The sequence below is a fragment of the Carcharhinus amblyrhynchos genome, chromosome 2, assembly GCF_965287045.1.
Source record: "Carcharhinus amblyrhynchos chromosome 2, sCarAmb.v2.hapA, whole genome shotgun sequence".
NCBI classification, from domain to species: Eukaryota; Metazoa; Chordata; class Chondrichthyes; order Carcharhiniformes; family Carcharhinidae; genus Carcharhinus; species Carcharhinus amblyrhynchos.
Window position 1 is genome coordinate 56,066,648 of NC_137325.1, and position 25,487 is coordinate 56,092,134.

Consider the following 25,487-nt stretch of genomic DNA (forward strand, 5'->3'; position numbering starts at 1 on the left):
TAAGCCATTTAAATGTAATACATTTTTGATTTTGAGAGATCCAATTTATTTCTGACAACATGTTTCATTACCATTTTTTGAACGAGTCAGCTTGGTGGGAATTTATACTACGCGCACGCACGTTGCCCAGATCCATTGCCTGTGATGAAGGTCTTTCTTACATCTAAGAAGTTCAAGGAAAGCTTAGATATGACTCTAGTTCTCTTTTAAAGCTACAATATGACACAGTATAATTAAAGATTGTAGATACCCAGAAATTATTAAAATTAAGCTAAAAAAAAATATAATTGGATTGAAAGAAACACTAGTTTTGTTCCAACAGCTGTGGACAACCACTCATTGAGTTTCTAAATCAAACTACCAAGAAATCCACAATGGTTGAGTCTCTGTTTGCAGGCTTCAACCTGCTAGATCATTTGGAGTCAGTTTGGGGAAAAACAAAGTTCCAGTGCCCAGTGAAATTTAACAATCTTGGCCCCACCAGTGAGTCAGACTAGCTGGTCAATTACCAACAGCATTCCAGATTACTGCAAACTTTCCTGGGTCAAGTATTGGATTGGTGATACTATGGTCATTGCTGGCAGTGTCAATTGGAGCCAACTCAACTGTGAAGATCTTGCTTCACAAGGAGGAGGCCATTCACTAGGTAATTATTACACAATGACAGATGTCAATTTGAGCCATCACCAGGCAGACAGATAACAGATTAGCAGGAACTCCTCAAGTAATGGATGAGAAGGCAAGGAGAACATCTCACCATTAAATATGTAGGAATCATCCTCCAGATGTTAAATGCAGATGACCAAGTCTCATATTACTTTCAAATTATGGATTCTCACTTTATGCAACTATTTCCAGATAAATTGAAGTAATATAACCTCAGGATAATGTGTAAACATTGCCTGAATTTAAACACCACACTGTTGCAGCCTAACAATCACACGTACTGGCTATTAATTGTTTACGATACTGAATATATAGGAATGACAGTTTTAAAGATCTGTTGGTACAATTTCACACTAAGTGCTCTTCTAATTTAATTTGGCTTTTACAGCAATAGGAAACCTTATCTCATGTAGGAAAGGAAAAAGTATGATCTGTGAATGTTTTAAAATAGATAAATTTGAAATTTATAGATTTGACATGCATCAGATCCAAGGAATGCAGTGCATGAATCCACAAAGCCAATAGAACACAGCTGTATCGACAATACTAGTCAGAAAAAAATATGACTAAACCATGCAGTACTCTTGTCAGATCACACTTTGAGCATTGCATACAAATCAGGTTGCTGAGACTTGAGAGACATCCACGTGCTGGGGGCAGAGTAGAGAAAGGTCACAAAGGTAGTGCTAACTGTCTGTATTATCAGAAAAGACTAAAATTTTCAGCCTGGAAAGGAGACATTTAAAAAGGTAATCCTAGAAGTATAAAAATAAAATTGATTTAGATAGATACTGGGTGAGATTCTCCAGCCACACGTTTCCTGCTAGTGGGAGGCAGCACTTTGTTTGCTAGCAGTGGGATTTTCTGGTCCTGCCATTGTCAATGGGGATTCCTATTGATTTTTAGAGATCTGGAAAATTCCAGCCATCATTTTAAATTAAAAGACTGAGACAAGAGGACATGCATTCTAAGTAATAAAAGATAAATTTAGAACTGCTGTCTAGTGTCCTTTACATAACGTGAGCAACATATGCAATACACTTCCTGACAGAGTAGTCAAGACAAAAACTCTGGCACTTAAGAAAAACATCGAATGTGACATTTGGTGGACCAGAGGATCTCCCTGCATACAAATTAAGTTCGCTAAATTATCTTCTCCATCTATAATTAATTATCTTGGCTATGATTTAGCACAAGTGTATTAAGTTAATTTCATAAACAAAAATCAAACTGAATTTTCTTGTCCTGACAGGGTGGAGGTGAAGAAAAATTACAAGTGGGAAATTTGTTTTAGATATCTTGTACTGTTAAAAAAAACTCCCTGGAACATATTCAAATATACTCTGTTTTAATGTAAAAAAGTCCAATGACAACAAATTAAAAGGACTGTGCAGTTCACTGGTAAAGTACAGACTGGATTAACTGTTGTCTATCATATAAACACACAGCTAGGTGCAGAAAATAAGACTTCAACAACGCACAATTGAAAAGGATAGTGTCCCTTTTCAAAATGAACAATCTGTGGTGGGCTTGCGATTCCATAGCCCTTACTCTTGAAGACTCATACAAATACGATTGATATCGATGTCCACGCTTACTGAGTGAATGTTTAAGATAAAACATTCAAAACGAGAGGTGAATTTGCCATCCAATGAACAATTCATCCAATCTTTTATAATATGTTATGTTTGCTTTTAGAAAAACATGAGGCATTTAATACATCAAGCTTTTCAATGGCGTGATTTTTTTTCTTTTGAGAATGCACAAATTCTCATATGCTGGTGCGGAACAGAACTATTAATTAATTTACAGCTCATCATGTTTATATGTGAATTCCCTGGCAGAAATAAATCCATCTTCGTCTTCATCTTCATTTGTAAAGATGTCTTTAACCATAGAGTCCTGTTGGGTGTCATTTTGTGCAACTCCATATTTGTCGAATTCCCTGCGGAGATACTCTTTCACCTAATTTACAAAGATAGCACAGGATTAATATAGCAGAAAGGAATATTCAAAGGCATACATAACGTGTAGAAAGTTTACATGTGAAAAATATTGTAATACTGGGGAAATGGAAATGCAATTAAAAATAATTAAATGGACATAACAAAAAACATTAACAAAGTACAAAACATTAAGCATCCACACTCACAGGCTTGAATTACGGAAATTTCTTACCCATTAGGAACATAGTTATCAAGTAATTTTTAAGATATTCTGTTTGGGTAAAGGTTTGGTGTGACATGTGTGCATGTGTGAAGTGAGCTTAATGTGCCTGCTAGAGGCTTAAACTACTGGTACCAAATTTATGGGTCAGGTAAGCTCTTTTATAATGCAGTAATAGGCATCTGGTTCAACAAAGGCCGCACTAATGGTACCTGTCTGCTTTAAAGGTAGCATGGTGCAAGTATGGAGTGCTTGGAGGCAGGACATGACTGAAAGCAATGACCAAAATTTTATGCCCCTTGTGTGGTGGGTGGGTAATGAGAATTTGCATGAATGGGATTCCCTTCAGGTACGTGACGCCGGCTCTGACTCGGTTGCAATTTCACACTGAGGTGGACAGGGCCTTGGACAGGAAGCTCACAAATGGCCGCGTAAGGGTTTTTCCCAACCAATTTTTAGGCAGGCAGATGACAGTTTTGGGGCTGGGGGAGGTTGGTTTGGTGAGAAAGAGGCCAAAAGAAAACAAAGTTCAATCTTGAACAGGCAGCTGGGAGTCAGGGGTTCCTCCATCAGAGGACCTTTTCCGACTGTGGGCATCCACCATCAAGCTCCAGAGTGCACCTCCCCTCACCCCCACCGCCCTATTCCTGACTGTGATCACCCTCTATCACGAGCCCCCAGGCATTCATCACCCTCCCAATTCTGGGAACCTTGCCACTTACCAGTCTTCTTTGTTCAAGTACTTAGTTCTGAGCAGCTTCTTGCATTCTCTCTTACGGCCACTGCAGTGCTATGCCTGGAGGGACAGGAGAGTTCCGGTCAATCAGATTGGCCGGCAGTTCTCCAAAATGGGGCTTTTCCTAAGGGAGGGTGGAAGTCTCGCCTTATGTCAATCAACACTCTAAGAATCAAGCCCCCACCAAGTCTGGTGCAAAAGTCAAATGGGAAAGGAGCCAAACCATGGCTTATATGGGAAATTAGTAGTAATGTTTGATTCAAGGAAGAGGAATACAAATGGGCCAGAAAAAAAAACAACAGACCTGAGGATTGGGAGCAATTTAGGATTCAGCAAAGAAGGACAAAGGGATTGGTGACTAGTGGAGTGCCCCAGGGATCAGTGCTGGGGCCTCAGCTATTTACCATTTATATAGATGATCTGGAGGAGGGAACCGGGTGTATGGTGTCGAAATTTGCTGATGACACCAAGATTGGTGGAACGGCAAATTGTGCGGAGGGTGTGGAAAGTCTGCAGAGGGATCTAGATAGGCTGGGCGAATGGGCCAGGAACTGGCAAATGGTATTTAATGTTGGCAAGTGTGAAGTTGTCCACTTTGGTAGGAATAATGGTAGGAAGGATTATTACTTACATGGCAAAAAACTGCAGCATGCAACGGTGCAGAGGGACCTCGAGGTCCTTGTGCATGAGTCGCAAAAACCCAGCCTGCAGGTGCAGCAGGTGGTCAGGAAGGCTAATGGGATGTTGGCCTTCATAGCGAGGGAGATTGAATATAAAAGTAGGGAGGTCTTGCTGCAGCTGTATAGGGCACTGGTGAGGCCGCAGCTGGAGTACTGTGTGCAGTTTTGGTCACCACACTTACGCAAGGATATTTTGGCCTTGGAGGGAGTGCAGAGGAGGTTTACTAGGCTGATACCGGAGTTGAGGGGGTTGAACTATGAGGAGAGGCTGAATAAACTAGGCTTGTACTCGTTAGAGTTTAGAAGAATGAGGGGAGATCTCATTGAGACATATAAGATGATGAATGGGATGGATAGGATAGAGGTGGAGAGGCTCTTCCCGCTCAGAAAGGACAGTGGGACTAGAGGGTACAGCCTCAAGATAAGTGGGGGGGGGCAGTTTGGAATGGAGCTGAGGTGGAACTTCTTCACTCAAAGGGTGGTGAATCTCTGGAATTCTCTGCCCGTTGAAGTGGTGGAGACTGCCTCGCTAAATATATTTAAGACATGGGTAGATAGGCTTTTGTTAGGCAAGGGGATTAAGGGTTATGGGGAGAAGGCGGGAAAGTGGAACTGAGCCACGACAGATCAGCCATGATCTTACTGAATGGCGGGGCAGGCTCGAAGGGCTAGATAGAACATAGAACATTACAGCGCAGAACAGGCCCTTCGGCCCACGATGTTGAGCCGACCAGTTAAAAAGCAATGACCCTCTAACCTAAACCAAACCCTTTCCATCCATAAACCTATCCACGGATCTCTTAAACGTCCCCAAACTAGTCGCATTTACAACTGCAGCAGGCAGGGCATTCCAATCCCTCACCACCCTCTGGGTAAAGAACCTACCCCTGACATCCGTCCTATAACTACCACCCCTTAATTTAAAGCTATGCCCCCCTCGTGCTAGCTTTCTCCATCCGAGGAAAAAGGCTATCACTGTCCACCCTATCTAAACCTCTAATCATCTTATATGTTTCAATAAGGTCCCCTCTTAGCCGCCTTCTTTCTAACGAAAACAACCTCAAATCCCTCAGTCTCTCCTCATAGGACCTCCCCTCCATACCAGGCAACATCCTGGTAAACCTCCTCTGCACCCTCTCCAAAGCCTCCACATCCTTCCTATAATGTGGGGACCAGAACTGCACACAATACTCCAAGTGCGGCCGCACCAGAGTTTTGTACAGTTGCAACATGACGCTGCGGCTCCTAAATTCAATCCCCCTACCAATAAACGCCAAGACGCCGTATGCCTTCCTAACAACCCTATCTACTTGATTCCCAACTTTCAGGGATCTATGTACACATACACCTAGATCCCTCTGTTCATCCACACTATTCAGAGTCCTACCGTTAGCTCTATACTCTACACATCTGTTATTCCTGCCAAAGTGAATTACCTCACACTTTTCCGCATTAAACTCCATCCGTCACCTCTCGGCCCAGCTCTGCAACTTGTCCAAGTCTCCCTGTAAACTAAGACACCCTTCCTCACTATCTACCACACCTCCGACTTTGGTGTCATCAGTAAATTTACTAATCCACCCAACTATACCCTCATCCAGATCATTAATAAAAATTACAAACAGCAGTGGCCCCAAAACAGATCCCTGAGGCACACCACTCGTAACTGAACTCCATGACGAATACTTACCATCAACCACCACCCTCTGTCTCCTATCCGCCAGCCAATTCCTGATCCAATTACCCAAATCACCCTCAATCCCATACATCTGCATTTTCTGCAGAAGCCTTCCATGGTGAACCTTATCAAACGCCTTACTAAAGTCCATATATACCACGTCAACTGCCTTACCCCCATCCACCTCTTTGGTCACTTTCTCAAAAAACTCAATAAGGTTAGTAAGGCACGACCTACCCTCCACAAAACCATGCTGACTATCTCCAATCAATTCATTACTTTCCAAATAACTATAAATCCTATCCCTAATAATTTCTTCTAAAACCTTGCCCACAACAGAAGAAAGACTCACCGGTCTATAATTCCCGGGGAAGTCTCTGTTCCCCTTCTTAAACAATGGGACAACATTCGCTATCCAACGTTCGCTAGATGGCATACTCCTGCTCCTATTTCTTATGTTCTTATGTTCTTATTAAGAAGAGAAAATAGAGTATGAGAGTCAGCTTGCAGGGAACATAAAAACTGACTGTAAAAGTTTCTATAGTTAAGTAAAGAAAAAAAAGATTGGTGAAGACAAATTTAGGTCCGTTACGGTCAGAAATAAGGGAAAGTTTAATGGGGAATAGGGAAATGGTTGACCAACTAAATATATACTTCAACTCTGTCTACACAATGGAGAACACAAATAACATACCAGAAATGTTGGGAAACACAGGGTTTAGTGAGAAAGGTGAAATGGAAGAAATTGGTAGTAGGGAAATGGTGTTTTGCAAATTTATGGGATTGAAGACCACAGCCTGATAATTCACATCCTGTAGTACTTTAGGAAGTAGCCCTAGAAATAGTGGATGCTTGGTGGTCATCTTTCAAGATTCTATGAACTCTAGACCAGTTTCTGCAAGTTGGAGGTTGGCTATTGTAACACCACTATTTAAAAAGGGAGATAGAGAGAACACAGGGCATTGACTTTGATAGTGGGAAATTCTAGAGTTGATTATAAAAGATCTAATTGCAGATCACCTGAAAACAGTGGCAAAATCAGACAGTGTGGATTTACAAAAGGGAAATCATGCTTAACAAATCTACTGGAATTCTTTGAGGATGTAACTAGTAGGGTTAATGATGGGGAGACAGTGGATGAGGTTTATTGGCCCTGCCAACAGCACACCTCGCCACAGATTTCCTAGCAGCAAGTGGTGTGATTAACAGGAAACCCTGCTGAAAATGGTGGGACTGAGAGATCCCACTGTCAGCAAGCACGCACCACTTCCCACCAGTGCAAAACATGCCGTGGAGCAGGAGAAAAATCCTGCCCAAGATTAACTTGTAAAATTAAAGTGCATATGACTGGGGTATTGTACCAAGATGGATAGAAAACTGACTGGCAGACAGAAACAAAGAGTAGGAGTAAATGGCTCTTTTTTCCAAATGGCAGGCAGTGACTAGTGAGGTATCACAGAGATGGGTGCTGGGACCCCAGCTATTCACAATATATATTAATGATTTGTATAAGGAATAATGTAATATCTCCATTTTACAGAAGACAAAAAATTGAGTGGGAGGGCGAACTCTTAGGAGGAAGCAGAGATGCTTTATTTGGACAAGCTGAGTGAGTGGGCAAATGTAGCATAAGTGAGAGGTTACCCACTTCGGTAATGAAAGCAGGAAGGCAGATTATTTGAATGGCTATAAATTGAGAAGGGAATGTGCAACAAGACCTGGGTGTTCTCCTACACCAGTCGCTGAAGGCAAGCATGCATGTGCAGCAGGTAGTAAAGAAGCAAATGGTATGTTGGACTTCACAGCAAGATGATGCGTACAGGAGCAAGGATATCTTTCTGCAATTATACAGAGCTTTGGTGAGACCATACTTGACGTATCGTGTGCAATTTGGGGCTCCTTATTGGAGAAAGGACATTCTTGCTATAGAGGGAGTGCAGCAAAGGTTTACACCAGACTGATTCCTGGGATGGCAGGACTGACACATGGGGATGGATCGAGTCAACCAGAGTGATATTCATTGAAGTTCAGAAGAAGCAGGGTGGGGTGGGGGCAGCGGTGGAGGGAGGAAAGAGGGAAGATCTCATTAGGACCTTATGAAATTCTATCAGGACTAGATAGGGAAGCTGCAGGAAGGATGTTCCCAATGTTGAGGGTGTCCAGAACCAGGGGTCACATTCCTAAGGATACAGAGCTGAGCTAAAGAGAAATTTCTTCACTGAGAGCGGTAAGCCTGTGGAATTCGCTACCACAGGAAATAAATGAGCCAAAATATTGAATGCTTTCACAAAGCAGTTAGATCTAGCCCTCAGGTGAAAGGGATCAAAGGACATGGAGGGAAGGTGGGGACAGGCTATTGAGTTGGTTGATCATCCACGATCATTATGAATCGTAGAGCAATCTCAAAGGGCTGACTTGCCTCCTCCTGATTCAATTTTCTATGTTTTTATGTTTCTATCTTAAAAGTTCAGGCCAATATTTTTTCATTTAATGTGAGACACTCTGGAGGAGTTTTATACTCATTCAAAATAATCAACAATATAACTGAGGAAAAAGTAGTTTTGCATTCAAATGTCAGTTAAAATTAGCCATTAAATGTCCACCTATGTTAAATATTGCCCATTTGCAGTTAAATTGTTGCATGTTATTAATACAACAAAGCATGCAATGGACCTGGTTCACAGGCTGAAGTAAGTAATTAATGCAAGGGCAGGGAAGCATTGAGCAAACAGTGACCACAATACCATTAGGTTAAATAGAAAAACTGAAAATAACTGATGACATGACAAAATACTTGACTTTTGATAAACAAACCTCAATTAAGTAAAAAAGGAATTAGCCCAGATAAACTGGAATGAAAATTGTTGCAAGAAGTCTCACAATACCAGGTTAAAGTCCAACAGGTTTATTTGGTAGCAAAAGCCATTAGCTTTCGGAGTGCTGCTCCTTCATCAGGTAAGTGGGAGTTCTGTTCAGAAACAAGGCATATAAAGACACAAACTCAATTTACAAAATAATGGTTGGAATGTGAGTCTTTACAGTTAATCAAGTCTTAAAAGGTACAGATAATGAGAGTGGAGAGAGCATTAAGCACAGGTTAAAGAGATGTGTATTATTTCCAGACAGGACAGTTAGTGAGATTTTGCAAGCCCAGACAAGTCATGGGGGTTACAGATAGTAATGAATCCAAGATCCTGGTTGATCCTCAAGTGTGCGGGACTTGGTCATCAGTCTCTGCTCAGTGACTCTGCATTGTCATGTGTCGTGAGGGCTGCCTGGGACGGCCTTCACGACACACAACTCTTTTACAACTCATCCGCTTCATCCTGGACCAAAAGGTCTTCACCTTCAACAACCAGTTCTTCATCCAGATACACGGAACAGCCAAGGAGACCAAATTCACACCTCAATATGCCAACATCTTCATGCACGGTTTTGAACAAGACCTTTTCATTGCACAGGACCTTCAACTGATGCTATACACTAGAAACACTGATGACATTTTCTTCCTTTGGACTCATGGCAAACAATCACTGAAACAACTATATGATGACATCAACAAGTTCCATCCCACCATCAGACTCACCATGGACTACTCTCTTGAATCGGTTGCATTCTTGGACACACGCATCTCCATCAAGGACGGTCACGTCAGCACTTCACTGTATCACAAGTCTACGGATGACCTCATGATGCTCTACTTCTCCAGCTTTTACTCTAAACACACCCTCTGTATACACAGGATCTGCTCAGATGAGGAGGATCACAACGGACACCAACATTCTGAAAGATGCCCTCATAAGAGCAGGAAATGGCGCTCGGCTCATCAATCAATAGTTCCGACGCGCCACAGCGAAAAACCGCACCGACCTCCTCAGAGGATAAACACGAGACACAGCAACAGAGTACCCATTGTCATCTAGGACTTCCCTGGAGCAGAGAAGCTACAATATCTTCTTCGGAGCGTTCAACTTATCATTAAAAGAAGATGAACATCTTGCCAAGGCCATCCCCACAGCCCCACTTCTTGCCTTCAAATAACCACACAACCTCAAACAGACCATTGTCTGCAGCAAACTACCCAGCCTTCAGGAGAACAGTGACCACACAACCTTGCCACAACAACCACAGCAAGATGTGCTGGATCATCAACACAGATGCCATCATGTCACGTGAGAACACCATCCACCAGGTACCTGTACATATTCTTGCAACTCGGCCAATGTTGTCTACCTGATACTCTATAGGAAAGGATGTCCCAATGCATGGTACATTGGAGAGATTGTGCAGACGCTACGACAACGAGTGAACGAACATCACTCGACAATCACCAGGCTAGAGTTTCTCTTCCTGTTGGGGAAAACTTCAGCAGTCACGGGCATTCAGCCTCTGATCTTAGGGTAAGCTTCTCCAAGGACGCCTTCATGACACACACCAACACAGAGTCGCTGGACAAAGATTGATAGCCAAGTTCCGTACACATGAAGACGGCCTCAACCAGAATCTTGGGTTCATTTCACACTATCTGTAATCCCCATGACTTGCCTGGGCTTGCAAAATCTCACTAACTGTCCTGGCTGGAGACAATACACATCTCTTTAACCTATGCTTAGCCCTCTCTCCATTCACATTGTCTGTACCTTTAAGACTTGATTACCTGTAAAGACTCGCATTCCAACCATTATTTTGTAAATTGAGTTTGTGTCTTTATATGCCCTGTTTGTGAACAGAATTCCCACTTACCTGAAGAAGGAGCAGTGCTCTGAAAGCTAGTGGCTTTTGCTACCAAATAAACCTGTTGGACTTTAACCTGGTGTTGTGAAACTTCTTACTGTGTTTACTCCAGTCCAACACCGGTATCTCCACATCATGAAAAATGTTAGCAGATGAATTAGTACAAATACAATGGAAAATGTTGAAACACAAAATGGTAAGGGTGGAGATGTGCTGTCACAAAGAAAAAAGTGTAATGCAGCAAGAAGAGTTCCTTCAATAAGTACAGAAATTAAAATTAGACTTCTCAACAAAGCATATGACAAATTTGATAATACTTTTCACTGTTACCAATACATGTGACAATAATACATCAAGTTGAATGGAAAGTCAGAGAAAATAAAGCCAAATTGAACAAAAACAGAGGAAACAAAAGAAATTAGGCTCAGCAAGGTTGTAAAAAAAGACTAGCAAGGAATCTAATAACCTGCATTTTGAGAAGAAAAAGCAGAGAGAGTATGAGTATTCACTGTTACTTTGGAGTAAATTGGACAAGAATTTCTGGCTTCTGCACGTGCAGAGTTAAAGGCAAAAAATGGGAAGTTGCTATCTGGTTTTCCTTGTTCTCCACAAGTTTCGTAACAACAACACCTCATTGATATATTTCACGTATTTTAATATCAAATCTGTGAACCTGCAGTACTTACTCACTGGTTACCTGCTAATCATTCCAGTAAAGGTGAAGGCTGATGCATGCTGAAGTAATTGAATATATTTTAGTGGTATGATGAATCTTAAGTCTACCAAATAACTTTTATGGTCTTAAATTTAATTTTACAAATCTAGGGCATTCCTTCAAAATTTAACTGATGAATTTTTTTAAATAAAAAATTGTATATATTTTGAAAATTTTCTTATCTATAAACTTTTTGATTGCATCTTTCTTTTTTTTTGCTTTCTGTACAGGATTTTATATTGAACTGAAGATTATAATTGATCTTTCCTGGTTTTAGATTCTTCGGCCTTGATTTTAATCTGGCGTGTAGAGAATATTTATCTACAAATAATAATAAAGAAGTCTTACCTCAAGTCTGGACAATTTCCAGTCATCATTGAGGTCCATCTCCTGGAACGATTCATGAGATCGTGGTCCATTTTTGATCTCAAGAAGTTCAATTTCAAATATCAAAGTGCTTTCAGGTGGAATTTTTCCTGCATAACATTTATTTTAGTTAAGAATTGGAATAGCTGCATTCAAAATTAAACAATGTTATGACTTTATTGAATTTTTGAGATATGATCCATTTCCATTTCACCATTCATGTCAAATAAAGCAAGTTAGTCAGAGATAATCATTTCCTATCTTGCATCACTAGTTTTGTCATTAACATAAACATCAAGATATTCTTAGAAATATGGTGCTACATTTTTGATGTCAACTGTTACACTATACACAATTAAATTATTAATGCTATATATTGCTTTTTAAACGGTTTCCGTGAATTTTGTGGGAAATGGAACACTTCAGATTCTGAGCATCCAGAATCAATACCAATCTCTCCTGAGAAACATAGTGTGACTAGATATAGAGTAAGTTTTTTTGATTCTGCCCCAATAACACAAGTGAATCCATTGTATCATTTTTCCATTTGTCTTCCAGCCACTCTGGATGAGATGGTCAATTTATTGCTGAATATGGTGCGTCAAGTGGCATCTACTGGTAACTGGATTAAGATTGGTCAGATTCATTTAATGAACAAAGTTTATAGGCAGCAGAGTGGAAATTCGCGTTTTATTATTCCCGCTGGATTTGAACTTTGGACTGGAGAATACCTGTTAATTGTACTCCTGCAGAAGTCAACATCTGCCACATTTGCAGACACTCCTGAATTGGGAGTGCTCAGGATAGGCACTTGCGATATGGGCATCTGTTGATGATATGCAAATATAGACCTCCTGAGTTCAGTGGCGGGATGTCAGCACAACAAATCTTTGAGGCTAAAACCTCCTTGCTGGATCCTGAGTACCACTTTTAAATAGCAATTTTCCACTTGTGAATATGGCCAATGAGAATTGATAAGCTACTAGAACTCAGGAAGCATCACAGTTGAGTTTAATGTTTTTAACATCCAATATTCAATGTTTATCTTGTCTTAACAGTCCTTCATATTTCTAACATACACTGACATCTAGAGATTAAGTAGGTCTCAGCTATTGAAGGTAAAGAGGTAACAGGAGTTTCAACCACACTGAAATTCAGAATGGTACTATCACTATGGGGCAGATCTTGCCAGACTGTGTGCAAATATTAAGCATGATTATGATAGATGGAATTAGTCCATTATGATATTCCTTTCACTAACTTGCAGCCAACCTTACCAGAAAGTAAAACTGACAACAGCCAAAATCAGCATGCAAAGTTCACTGGGTAACGGAGATTTCAATTCAAGAACATGCATTGAATATGCATGACCATGTTAGCTGTTAACCAAACAGAGAGAGCATGGAATGGTTAGTAATTTAACAGTAAAAACATTAACAATTTTCATACTACCAATTGTTTAGTACATTAGTTGAAAAGGTGAAAAGGGTAGATGCAGGATATTTTGGCTATATTAAATACCTACACAAGCATAACATCTGGTGTTCTTCTTTGTATACAATATCTGCACCAAAGCAAGTAGAACTTAAAACTGCAGACTGACTTTCCTGAACATCTCTAATATGTCAAATTTTATGAATGTTGACCTTATAAGATGGTTATGTTTTAAGCTCTTTTAATTTAAAGTGAGGCAAAATGTCCTGGAATGGGGAATGTGACCATCTATGAAATCCTACCAGGCACAAACCAAGTGACCTGGTTGTCATGGAAATAGAGGCCCAGATCAAAATATATTGAAATTAAGGAGCAAGTTTTCAAAGCTCAACACAAAGAAGGTGGCAGTTAGCCTTACTACTCAGACTCTCAGTCAGACAGAGATTTGGGGAAGAAGATTGAAGATTGCTGTGCTTCCGTAGCAGCACCTAAGGACTGTTTTTGTGTTAACTACCAAGCAGAGTTCTAGTTAGGATGGATTCCCTGTTTGAAGACGCAAAGACCAAGAAATCACCAGATGGTGCCTTCCTACCGGTTAGGTCATGCTTGGAATACTGTGCGCAATTCTGGTCACCCTATTATAGAAAGGATATTATTAAACTAGAAAGAGTGCAGAAAAGATTTACTAGGATGCTACCAGGACTTGATGGACTGACTTATAGGGAAAGGCTGAATAGACTGGGACTTTTTCCTCTGGAGCATAGGAGACTGAGGGGTGACCTTATAAAGGTCTATAAAATAATGAGGGGCATAGACAAGGAAGATAATCAATATCTTTTCTCAAAGGTAAGGGAGTCTAAAAGGGCATAGGTTTAAGGTGAGAGATATAAAAGTGTCCAGAGGGGCAATTTTTTCACACAGTGTTGAGTGTCTAGAACAAGCTGCCAAAGGTAGTAGTAGAGGCGGGTACAATTTTATCTTTTAAAAAGCATTTAGATATTTACATGGGTACAATGGGTATAGAGAGACATGGATCAAACGCAGGCAATTGGGATTAGATTATAGATTTAAAAAAGGGTGGCATGGACAAGTTGGGCCGAAGGGCCTATTTCCATGCTGTAAACCTCTATGACTCTACTGTAGTCCATTTGATTATGCTCAACAGATGGAGTGATAGGATTGTTTTAAAAAAGTGAGAGAGGGAAAATAGATCATGTTGAACTTGTGAGGAGCTTGGTATTTTATATAAAAGACTACATCTCTGCTGGGAATGTGTTTATTAGTTGCCAACTATAAAACTAGTATGGCGCTTTCAGTTGTGTTAAGAATTTAATGGTAGTATCTTTTCTATAGTTTAGTATATCAGCTGCCTACTAAGTAAATGTTTTGTCAATGTGGATTTTAGTTTTCTTTTTACAGTAAAAATCTTAAAACATGAAACCTTGTCATGCAATCCTTTGTACTGATCATTGAAAAATTCAGATTGTGTTTCAAGTTACCAATTCCTATCAAGATCATAACATAAAGCAGATATTCATGAGTCCTGATTAGAATAATGCTTGCCTTCTCGTACTTGACCTAATACTGGAATTATAGAACTTTCACACTATTTGATTTCTTGTATCTTCCAAAGTACCTAACCCATCCCAAATGTTGTGCTTTTATTAGATTACTGAATGGCAGCTAAAATCCACTGGGTTGGATAGGAAATGACTCACTATAAAATATATTAAACACAATGTAGCAAAACTCGTATACTTTGAAAGATTAGGTTTGACTGAGCGATGTTTTCCAGAAATTACTTTTCAGCAATCCAATGTTAAGCTTGTGCTATTATCTCTAAGTATCTAATATACATCAGCATATCTAATCTAGTATCATATAGTATAAATATCATTTGAAAATTACTTCCTGAGCTGATGGTTAAGTATTCTGAAAACCTATTTAGACTGTGCAGCAGGAAGAATGGATAGACTATATTTTCTGGATTATGCATTAACAAAAACTCGGCTGTGTCATTAATTCTGGTGCAATACCTCTTCCTTCTTTCCCATATGCAAGGGCTGGGGGAATGATTAGTTTTCTCTTCTCTCCTGCACACATCTCACGTAACCCTCTGTCCCAGCCGATAAGTGATTCTTTAATCCCAAGTATGAACCAAACTGGCTCGCCATTGTTGTTCTTATGACTGAAATACAATAAAACTGTTTAGTACCAAAATCTGACAGCATAGATGTAAGTAGATTCTTCCAAATTGAAAAAAATGATGAATAAGCCACAAATGTATAGGTATACTGAAGGAACTTGTACTAAGAAGGAAATTATGTCTCATTTCTTATGGGCATTAGCTCACACTGCCATCCATATAAAAATAAGGATATTCTAAGGTACTTCATGGAAGTGTGATCAGACCTTGTCAGGCAGAAATAGTAGGTGGTGACAATTCCATTTTACCATGAAGAGACTGTTTAAAACATAGCCATCTCATAATACCTCACACTCATGAAGATCCAAAGGTGCTTCACAGGAGTTGTCAAAAGCAAATTTGGGCACTTATCCATATTAGGGTAGGTGACCAAAAGCTTAGTCCATGAGGTTGGTTTTAATAACTGTCTTTAAAGCAAGAAAAATAGCTAGAGGTTTAAGGAAGAAATTCCAAAGCTTAGGGCCATATCAGCTTTTTGAACAGCCATTTAAAATCAGGAATGCTCAAGAGGCCAGAATTGGATGAGTACAGATATCTCAAAGGGTTGTAGGGCCGGAGAATATTAAAGAAAGGAGGAAGAGTGAGAAACTGCAGAAATTTAAAAACAGGGATGAGAATTAAGAAAAAAAATGTTTTTGTCAAGGAGCTATTGTATGGCAGCGAGCAAGAGGTTATATGTGAGTGGGATCCAATGCAAGTAAGGATGGAGGCACCAGAGTTTTGGAACTCATATCAAAGACAGAATGTTGGCAGCCAGAGTACCTTTGAATAATAATGTCTAAAGGGTGCAAAGATATGAATGAGGGTTTTGGATTCAGATGAGCTAAGGCAAGGAGGAAGTCATGTGATATTACTGTGGCAATACTGTCTTCATATTGGCATGGGTGGTTGGAAGCTCATTTTGAGTTCAAAGATTAAATCTGTGGTGAACAGTCAGGTTTAGTTTCAGTTATCAGGGAAGGGGTTGAGTTAAGATCAAGAAAATAGTGTTTGGAGCAGAGACATGGCTCTGGTCTCATCAACATTTATGTGGAGAAAATTTCTACTCATTCAGTTTATGGATGTCAGATGAACAGTTGTCATTTCATTGAATTGTGGAGCAGACGATGGACTGAATGGCCTACTTCTGCTCTTAAATTTACAGTTTTATAGTCTGATAATTTGATAGAAGTAGAGGAGTCAAGAGAACTGGTAATGAAGTAGAGCTAGTTGTTGCCATTTGTTCTTGGATAAAATTGCTGAGGGGCAGCACGTGGATGGAAAATAGGAGGGGACCAAGTATCGATCCTTGGATGATCCCAGAAGTTAACCGTGGAGTGGGAAGAAAGCCATTGTCAAAGTCACAGAGAATGCCTCTTTTAAGTGGCCAAGTTCCAATTTTATGATATGTACTCCTGTCCATGATTCTCCCATCAGATGACATCGTTTATTTGGATTTATTGGATGATTTTAACATTTTTAAAGACTTCAATATTCAAGCCAGGTCTATACAAATTATGTCATAATTTAATCCACTAAGCCACCTTCTAATGAATTTGTACTACACCATTTCCTTTCAGAAGTTGAGTACCTAAAACTGCACTTTAGGGTACGGACAGACTTTGTACACCTAAAGCATACTACTTCCCTTGGTAATAAAGCTAATATTCACTTAGCCTTTTTGATTTTTTTTGTATCTGTCAACTAGGTTAAAATGGGTATTGCTGAAAAATAGAGACATGTCATCTTCTTAAAAATTCATTCATGGGACATGAACGTCGCTGGTTGGACCAGTATTACTCACCTCTAACTGCCCTCATTTCAGATCATTTGAGAATCAACCACATTGCTATGAGTCTGGAGTCACATGTTGGCCAGACCAGGTAAGGACAATAGATTTCCTTCCCAGAGGACATTAGTGGACCGGATGGTTTTAACAATCAACAATGGTTTCATGGTCATCATTAGATCTTTAATTCCAGAATTTTATTCAATTCAAATTTCACCATCTGCCATGGTGAGATTTGAATCCTGATCCCTAGGTCTTGCCCTGGGTTTCTGGATTACTAGTCCAGTACCAGTGACAATATCACTATGCCACTGCCTCCTCTTTTCATTATAAATGGTTCTCCTACATAGTAGATAAATTGTTGTTTTACCTTTATACTGATACTCCTGAGAAATATCCTGATGAGTGCAAGATGGAAAAGCTTCAACATATCTCTTTTTTCAATAATACTAAAGTTCTGTACTCCCAGACAACTATAAGTTAAAATGACTAGCGGAACAGAAGGGCTGATACTTAGAGATATCAGAAAGGTATAACATATGACATAAGACCCAGAAAATGGAGTGAAAGAAAGAGGGAATTCAAGAATCCATGAAGAGAAAATGGCTTATCAAGCAGTACATTGTCCTCAAGTCACTCTCCCACCAGTAACTTCAAACTCTCTGCTCTACTTTCCCCTACCATTGGAGCCCTACTCTAATCTTCCCCCACCCTCAAACATCCTTTACCAACTAACAATAGCTACTTCTAGGCCTAGAATGTTGCATCCTGCCCTCAGTCTGGCGCAGGGTATAGCAGTGCAAGTGGTTTTATGCTGCTATTGGAGTAACATGGAATACAAATTCAAATCCTACCATGACAATTTAAAAATTTTGATTCAGTTACAATATCACTAAATAAACAACTGTTATCGATATCAGTGACCATGAAGCTGTTGGATCATTCTAAAACACAAATACACTGCAGGGAAAGGAAATACCAGTCTGACATACATGTGGCTCCTGCACCAGACCAAATGGTTGATTCTTATTTCCTGCATAGTTAAATTAAACCTTCCAGCACCTTCACTACTCAGTCAGAATTTTCACAACATCTGATGAAGGAGCAGTGCTCTGAAAGCTGACTCCAAATAAACCTGTTAGACTTTAACCTGATGTTGTGAGAGTTCTCACTGTACCCACCCCAGTCCAACGCCAGCATCTCCATATCTTCACTATTCAGATTTCAGTGGTTTATGAAGCCAACCCACAACAGCGTTCTCTGCAGAACTGGGGGTGGGTAATAAATGACAGTCTTGCCATTGCTGATCTACATCTTAAAACAATTTTTCTTTTAAATCCTTCATTCTCTACTTCATTTTGACTTCCCACGCCAATGCTAGGGGACATTTATTAGGATCTTTAAAAAAATTACTATGTGCCATCAAAGTCCTTTCCAATAAATGCTTTAAAAAGAACACAACATGTAAATCTTTGGGATATGATTTACAATTTTGATTGTAACCTGTTTTCCAATCTGCCAACATATCTGTTTATGGTCAAGCACCATCCATCATTTGTCATGTTACAGACTGCCCTCCACGGAAATCAGAAACAGAAGAATTCTGAGCAAGGACACTGTCGTGTATGCTTTTCTGATTACTTACCAATGGGCTGTTCTGTCCCAGAAAGCCAGACAGTGACAGATAGACCTAGAACCAATCTTTACACACTTTTAATAAGCTTTTATTTTAGAAATACACATCACAAACATACAGCTCCTAGGCCAGGAACCACTTATATTTATACATTTTGTAGGATCTGTCCTCAATAACGTGCCCCATTTATGGGTGTACAACTGAATTCCCAACTCCTGCTCATCACCTGCATACAGCTGACATACAATTAACATGAGCTGCCTGGGGACTTCAAAAATTAACCAATTTGGAGTTTTGTTGTAGCCAGTGTAAACTTATGCTAGATGGCTCACTGAAGGGTTTTCACGCTGCTTTACTGCGGTCAGAAATCAGAAATGGAATAAGCACACAATTCATGGCATCATTTTATACATGAAACCATTGCATAGAATGTGAAAGTAAAGCCCAACAGCACTGTTACACATTAATTAGAAGTATCAGGGGTGTCACTGTAGAGCCTTCAGCATATGAACAAGGTTGGCACTTTAATGCAGTACTTTCATTTATTTAGCAAATCCAAATCCCTGAAACCATGCAATAATCTCTTCATTTACTGAGTTTAAGGTGATTAGTCTGTAGAGGGGACACTCCTTGGAAATGTGCAGCATGGATTGCCTCTCTCCAAAAGTAAATAAGGTGTTTGTACTGAGGCTTCAGCAGAGGAGGTTGGCTGCAAAGGGATGCTGGCCTGTCTGTTCTCATCATGGTAGTTCAAAGCCTGCCATTAGATAGATGTGGTTTGTCACAAAGATCTTTTTTGGTGACTTCCTGTGTTTCCCATTCCTTCATCCAGAGGATGACTACTGTAAGATCTTGCTCAGGAAGGTTGCTTCACACAGGTGTCAAGATAGAAGTGGGCAGCAGGTGGGCTGAACAGGTCATTATGGAGCAGTAGCTGAGCTGCAGAATGGATGGTTTCCACCAGTTTTTGGCCTTCAATCAGATGTGTGGCCGAGTGATGTTTGCAAGAATAAGAAGCCAGGGAGGATGTTGAATGGAAGCTTCCAGTTCTAATATACATTTTTGTATTCAATTGAGTGTCAACAAGATGCTTGTTTGGTGACCTTTGCCAGATGGGTGCACATTACTGCAGTGGAGTAAGATAGGGGAAGTGCTAACGTCCAATATTGTGGCAGCAGTGATCCACTAGTTTAGTTAGTAGATAGTTCAAAATCAGAAACTTTGTTGCCGTTTTCTTCAGGTGTTCTGAGAAGAACAAAATCCTAACTAAAGTAATTTCCAAGTGTGTTGGGTTGCTTTAGTCTCTGGCTATCCATGTCGATATTTTTTGACACAAGCGTTGTAGAGGTGGACTACACTCAATTTAGTTTTAGAGGGATTCTTGAGAAGCCACAATAAATGCAATCAGTTCTTAGCAGGCTACTAATGTGATATCCTTTCCAGGTTTTGAAATGGCAATGATTTTTGCCATCACACACCTTCAGGAGAGCGAGCTGATGGTTCTTGTGTAGCACTGAATCAGCTAGCTGTGAGCATGGTGGCCTAGTTGGTTCAGATGCAATGTTGCCAAAGAACCATAGAATCCCAAAAGTGCAGGAGGCCACTCATCTCATCAGGCCTGCATCAACTCTCTGAAAGAGCATCTTACCCAGGCCCGCATCTCCCCACTCTCCTCTATCCCCATAATCCACACATTTAGCATGGCCAATCCACCTAACCTGCACATCTTTGGACTGTGGGAGGAAACTGGAGCACCGAGTGGAAACCCACACAGATAAGGTGAGAATGTGCTAACTCCGCAGAGACAGTGACCCAAGCCAGGAATCGAACCCAGGTTCTTGGCACTGTGAGGCACTGCGGTACAAAGCATAGTGATCTTGAAGCAATCATGACTGCCACATTCTCTGCACTGCTCGTGATGTTTTTCCAGTTCGTTTTGGGTGAGGCATTTTATTTTCTATTTCAGTGGTGCCCTCATGGTGACTGATGGACAATTTGGCCTACATGATTTTTGGACTCCTTAAAGTTTATCTATTAGTCATAAGGAAGGCTTACGTTAGCACTGCAATGGAGTTACTGTGAAATTCCTCTAGTTGCCACACTCTGGCACCTGTCTGGGACAATGTACCTAACCAGCACATCTTTCAGACTATGGGAGGAAACCCACATAGACCCAGAAAGAATGTGCAAATTCCACACAATGACCCAAACAGGGGATCGAACCTGGGTCCGTGGCACTGTGAGGCAGCAGTGCTCGCCACTGTGCCAACCCTCCTTCAAGAGGCTCCAGGACTTCTGACTGGAATGAGTGGAATTAAGTCCTGCCGTCATTTTCTCCCATTTGGTGTAGCATGCAGCATTTAGAGAGTCAATGAGGTAGTTTGTTATAATCAGGGTTACCAGATGAGTCATACTCCTTCAGGGAGTGGTATGCTCTCTGTATCAAAGCATGGGACATGGTTGGGCTGACAGATAAGTGATTGCTGTGCAAACAGCTTTGTGAATGGCACCACAAAAAAGTTATACTGGCAAAGTGCTACACTCTTGGAGGTGCTTACCTTGTATATGAAATGGTAAGCTTAGACCCTCTTAGGTGGGCACAAAAGAGCCACTATTAAGAACAGGAGATTCCCTGATATCCTAGCAAAAACTTATCCCTGAGGCAACACCTCGGCCTTTATTTCATTGATGTTTGTTGGATTTTGCTGTGCACAAATTGATTACCAGTTTGGACGCCCTGAGGTTGTGAAAGACACAGTATAAGTGCAAATTATTTCTTCGCTGTTTTGCCTCCATTCGCTCAGCTTTCCTTATAATGCATCTCGAGTTTATTTTGTGTAAACATTTTAAAGCTCTGAAATAGCTAGCAAGTCTTGAACCTCGCGGGCTTACCTGGAGTGAAACATGGTGCCATTCTCAAAGAATCCAGCGTAATGTATCAGTAATCGGTCACCTAGTTTAGTCTTTCGGTGACAGAGGAACGGCTTTTGCAGCACGTCGATTTTAACTTCAGGTTCCGGTATCAGAGCACAGCTGGCGTAACCCAGCACAAAGGTGAAAATGAGTGCTCGGTTTAAAGGCTTGGGTAACATCATAGACGGAGTGCTTTTGCTTTGAGGTAGCATATCTATCTATCTATTATCCCCTCTCTGCCCCGGCCCTCCCTGGTCCCCAGTGCCACACAGACGCATACGTGGCAGCGGCACTTTTCCAGCGCTGAGCTCTCACACAAACCTCACTACCTCCCCTCCCCTCCGGGCTTGCTGCCGCCCACACGTCACAAAGGAATTGGAAGGCCGCCAATAGGAATTGTTCCGCGGCACGAGCGCACCGGTCCGATCGGCGTCATGACGCAACAAAGCGGCATGACGTTTCTCCCAGCGTGAACGTTGACTGGTGCTTTCAACAGGGGCAGGCGGAGGAGGGTGAATGAGCCCGCCCCCTCCAGGTTCTGATTGGTCACTCACTGCAAACACGCAGCGCCTACCTGAGGAGCGAGCGTTGTTGGCCACTGGTTCACTCTCACCTGTCAATCATCGGGGCTCTAGGTTCCTGCTGTTCCTGGTTCCGCCCGGCTATATCTCATTGCTGTGGGGTAGGGACTGAATGAGTGAATGGCTCTGTACACTTATCATGGAAGGAATGCTTTATAAGTGGACCAATTATCTCAGTGGTAAATTCCCTCTCTCTTTTTTTTAAATTTCAAGCTTGAGATTTGCTTTGGTGTTTGGCGCTGATTGGAAAGGTGGGATGCCTGCTCAGCCCTCCTGTCCTGTATTGGAAATCGGTGCATTCTTCTGACCCAAAGGATTTTTAATCCCCCCTCCCAGTTGACAGGCCTCCGAAGATGGTAGTGGGGCCTCTAGAACAACCATCGGGCGTTTTATGTGATTGTGTGTGATTATTTTAAATCTCTATTCGGGGTCTCGGCATAAGCAGGAACGCGGTGCAAATAGGAATATAAACTGCGCCAAGTAAGCTGCAGGCAGTGTTAGAATAGTGGTATCTGGGTCATACGGCAGCAAGTAAAGCTGTTCTTGTCAGGTTAGACCTAATCCTGTTGGCATTCATTTGTCATTAAAAGTCATTGAGGATGTATTATAATAAGCCCTAAATAGCACGTCTGTTTGCAGCCGCCTCGTTTAGAGGCTGCATTTCACAATCCCTAACTACATGTATCTTGAACAAATCTGTTGTCCGTGGCTACTTTTTGCCATTTCACCCAAATCAATATGATTGGGCATGTTACACTTGATAACTACTGAGTGCTTTGGTTATTTTTTAAACAAAAACTGGAGAATGGGAAAATATTGAAGGAATTCTCACTTCAACACATTTCTTCCATTGTCGAACGTTAACTTTGCTGTATGTTTCTTTAAAATTATGTTTCATTGGGATAAGACCAATCTGCAAGTTAATTTTAGTTTGTCCAGTGATAGCTTGTGTAATGGGGTTTGTATTCACTTAGTTTTGTTTGAAATCAAATAATTCATATGAAGTATATTTTATATTGTAAGAGGATGAACTTGGCATGTGTTCATAGGCAACTATCAGATTGGATATTGAAGATTTTTAGTCTGACAGCATTCTGCTTACATTGCGTGAGTAACACTTATTCTGCAACCCAGCAGAAATTTCTATACATTTATGTTTATGTGCACACACAACTCTGCTCCAGTTCCTGTCAGTGAACTAGGCTGGCTGATTGCTTATCAATATGGCAGACTTCAATACTTTAACAGTGTAGGTTGAACAGTCTGTGTTGTCTCAAAGTTTTAGCTAGTTGTTGGTTAAGTATAAAAGAAAAATAAGGAGGTCCAAAGGACTCTCTCTCATTTGTTACATTTTTTTTAGATTTACCTTATGCAGAAGTGAATTAAAAGTGATAGAAAACCCTCTGCTCCATGTTATTTTCAAGCTGTGCATTTACGCTACATCCGTAATTTTGATGTGAAACGGATTTATAACATTGCTGATAGTGTAGCAGCACTTAATTGTGTTCTTGTTATTTCTGCCTTTTCATTCTCACAAAATTCATTCCACATTTGTACTTTTGTGGCCCACGTGAGAGATTAAGGACAAGCTGTGATGTGAATTTATTGCAAAGTTTTCAAGGCCTGTTATGTCTGCCGCTGAATACTCTGCAGGAGGCTTAATTTAACCATAGGCAAAGCACTTTACTAAAACCATGTGAGGGATTAGATTAAGCAATTGATTACTGGTAAACTGGTTATGTGCCCCTGCATTTGAGCATTAAGGTATCTGGAATAAGTGGAGCTGACGTGTCTGGAATCAGGTGGCTCCCTCCTAATTCATTTGACTCTGGAGCCTGGAACCAAGTTAACCTTTCACTATCTCATTAACTAATGTTGCCCCAAGTGGGTCCAGGCAGGTCCAGTGTCATCTTGATTATCAGTAAGCGTGGCTAATCTTACAGATGGTCTCTAGCGAGGTAGATCTGTCACTGAGCTGGAATTGTTTTCACTTAGAGCCAGATAGCCCTGGAAACTGATGCCGCGTTGAACAGGTAATCCTGGCCGGGAAGTTACGTATGTTTTGTGCAGGTTAGCTATGTGGTTTCAGCTTATTAATCTCTAGCAGTTCCCCTCTACAAAACCAGAAGTCCTAAGCTTTAACTCATACTGGTTTAACTCTATCTGGAGTTGGATGGTTGGCTATATTGCTTTAGAAAGATTGTGGTATATTTTATGGGGTCTTGGTTGTGATGGATGTGTTGACGAGAGAGAGAAATTCAATCCTGGTTGCACTCATTGTGTTGAAAACCATATGAGGCAGGAAGAGGGTTGCCCTGGATGTCAGGTGCCAGATTGTTCCAACTAGCTGGACAGACATGCTGCTCTTGCAGTCTCTTGGTAATATATTTTCCAGGATGTCTGAGTTAATCTTGTGAGACCGTGCTTGTGATCAATGTGTACTGATAAATGCAACTGGTCCTATTTCATTGCATCCTGAATTCTAGTCACATTTAGGACTTGAGAACACCAGTGTTACATACTCTTTCCACTCTATACCAGTGATACATTGACAATGGAAATGGTCCACCCCTTAAATCAATTTAGAAGAAGATGAGAATAATTTGGTTCAATACTCCTTGTTCCTGCTGGAGTCATTGCTCAAGTTTCACAAAGGCCTTTCAAATCCGTTGTGTGGTGTGGATTGTGATGCTCTGTTAGAGAGCATTACTGAGGTAGCAGAAATGTATCTGTGACCTTAAGTGGTACATTATTGATTATAATCACGGGATAACTGAATGAGTTGGAACATAACTTTAGTGTTTTTTAAAGTTGATTTTAAAGGCCAAAACGTTATGCAGCCTGAGCAAAGCAGTTGAATTAAAGCAGAATATCCTCAAGAACGTGGTCTGTTAAAATTCTCATGTGTTCAAATCCCTCCATGGCCTTGCCCTTGCCTATGTCTATGACCTCCCTGATCACTACAACCCTACAAGACCTCTGTGCTTCTCCAAATCTGATCTCTTGCACATTCCCCCAATTTTCATCAGAATGTCCTTCAGTTGTCTAGGTTGTAAGATCTATAATCCCCTCCCTAAGTCAGTCCGCTTCTTTGATTTGATTTATATTATCACATGTATTGATATACAGTGAAAAGTATTATTTCTTGCGGACTATGCAGGCAAAGCATACTGTTCAGAGTACATAGGGGAGAAGGAGAGAGTGCAGA

The 25,487-nt window shown here is 40.8% G+C and overlaps 2 protein-coding genes across 9 annotated transcripts in view; one reads left to right on the forward strand and one right to left on the reverse strand.

Annotated features, from left to right (window-relative positions):
* Nucleotides 1-1,993: 1,993 nt before the first annotated feature.
* fkbp14 (FKBP prolyl isomerase 14) lies at nt 1,994-22,036 on the reverse strand. The gene is made up of 4 exons (XM_080206189.1): nt 21,678-22,036; nt 15,212-15,363; nt 11,724-11,851; nt 1,994-2,631 (listed from the first exon to the last, which is right to left on the reverse strand). Exons 1-4 carry the CDS (start codon nt 21,908-21,910, stop codon nt 2,473-2,475), a joined length of 672 nt encoding a protein of 223 aa, XP_080062315.1. The 5' UTR covers nt 21,911-22,036; the 3' UTR covers nt 1,994-2,472.
* Nucleotides 22,037-22,323: 287 nt separating this feature from the next.
* Nucleotides 22,324-25,487, forward strand: part of plekha8 (pleckstrin homology domain containing, family A (phosphoinositide binding specific) member 8) — a 55,470-nt gene continuing 52,306 nt past the window's right edge. For 6 of the 8 annotated variants that reach the window (XM_080206117.1, XM_080206125.1, XM_080206133.1 and 3 more), the window contains exon 1: nt 22,324-22,458. In XM_080206117.1, the coding sequence (XP_080062243.1) occupies nt 22,392-22,458 (67 nt within the window). In that variant the 5' untranslated portion in view covers nt 22,324-22,391. Of the gene's footprint in view, nt 22,459-22,659; nt 22,679-23,328; nt 23,387-25,487 lie in introns of those variants that run through there. The other 2 variants (XM_080206165.1, XM_080206173.1) reach the window with 2 other exon arrangements.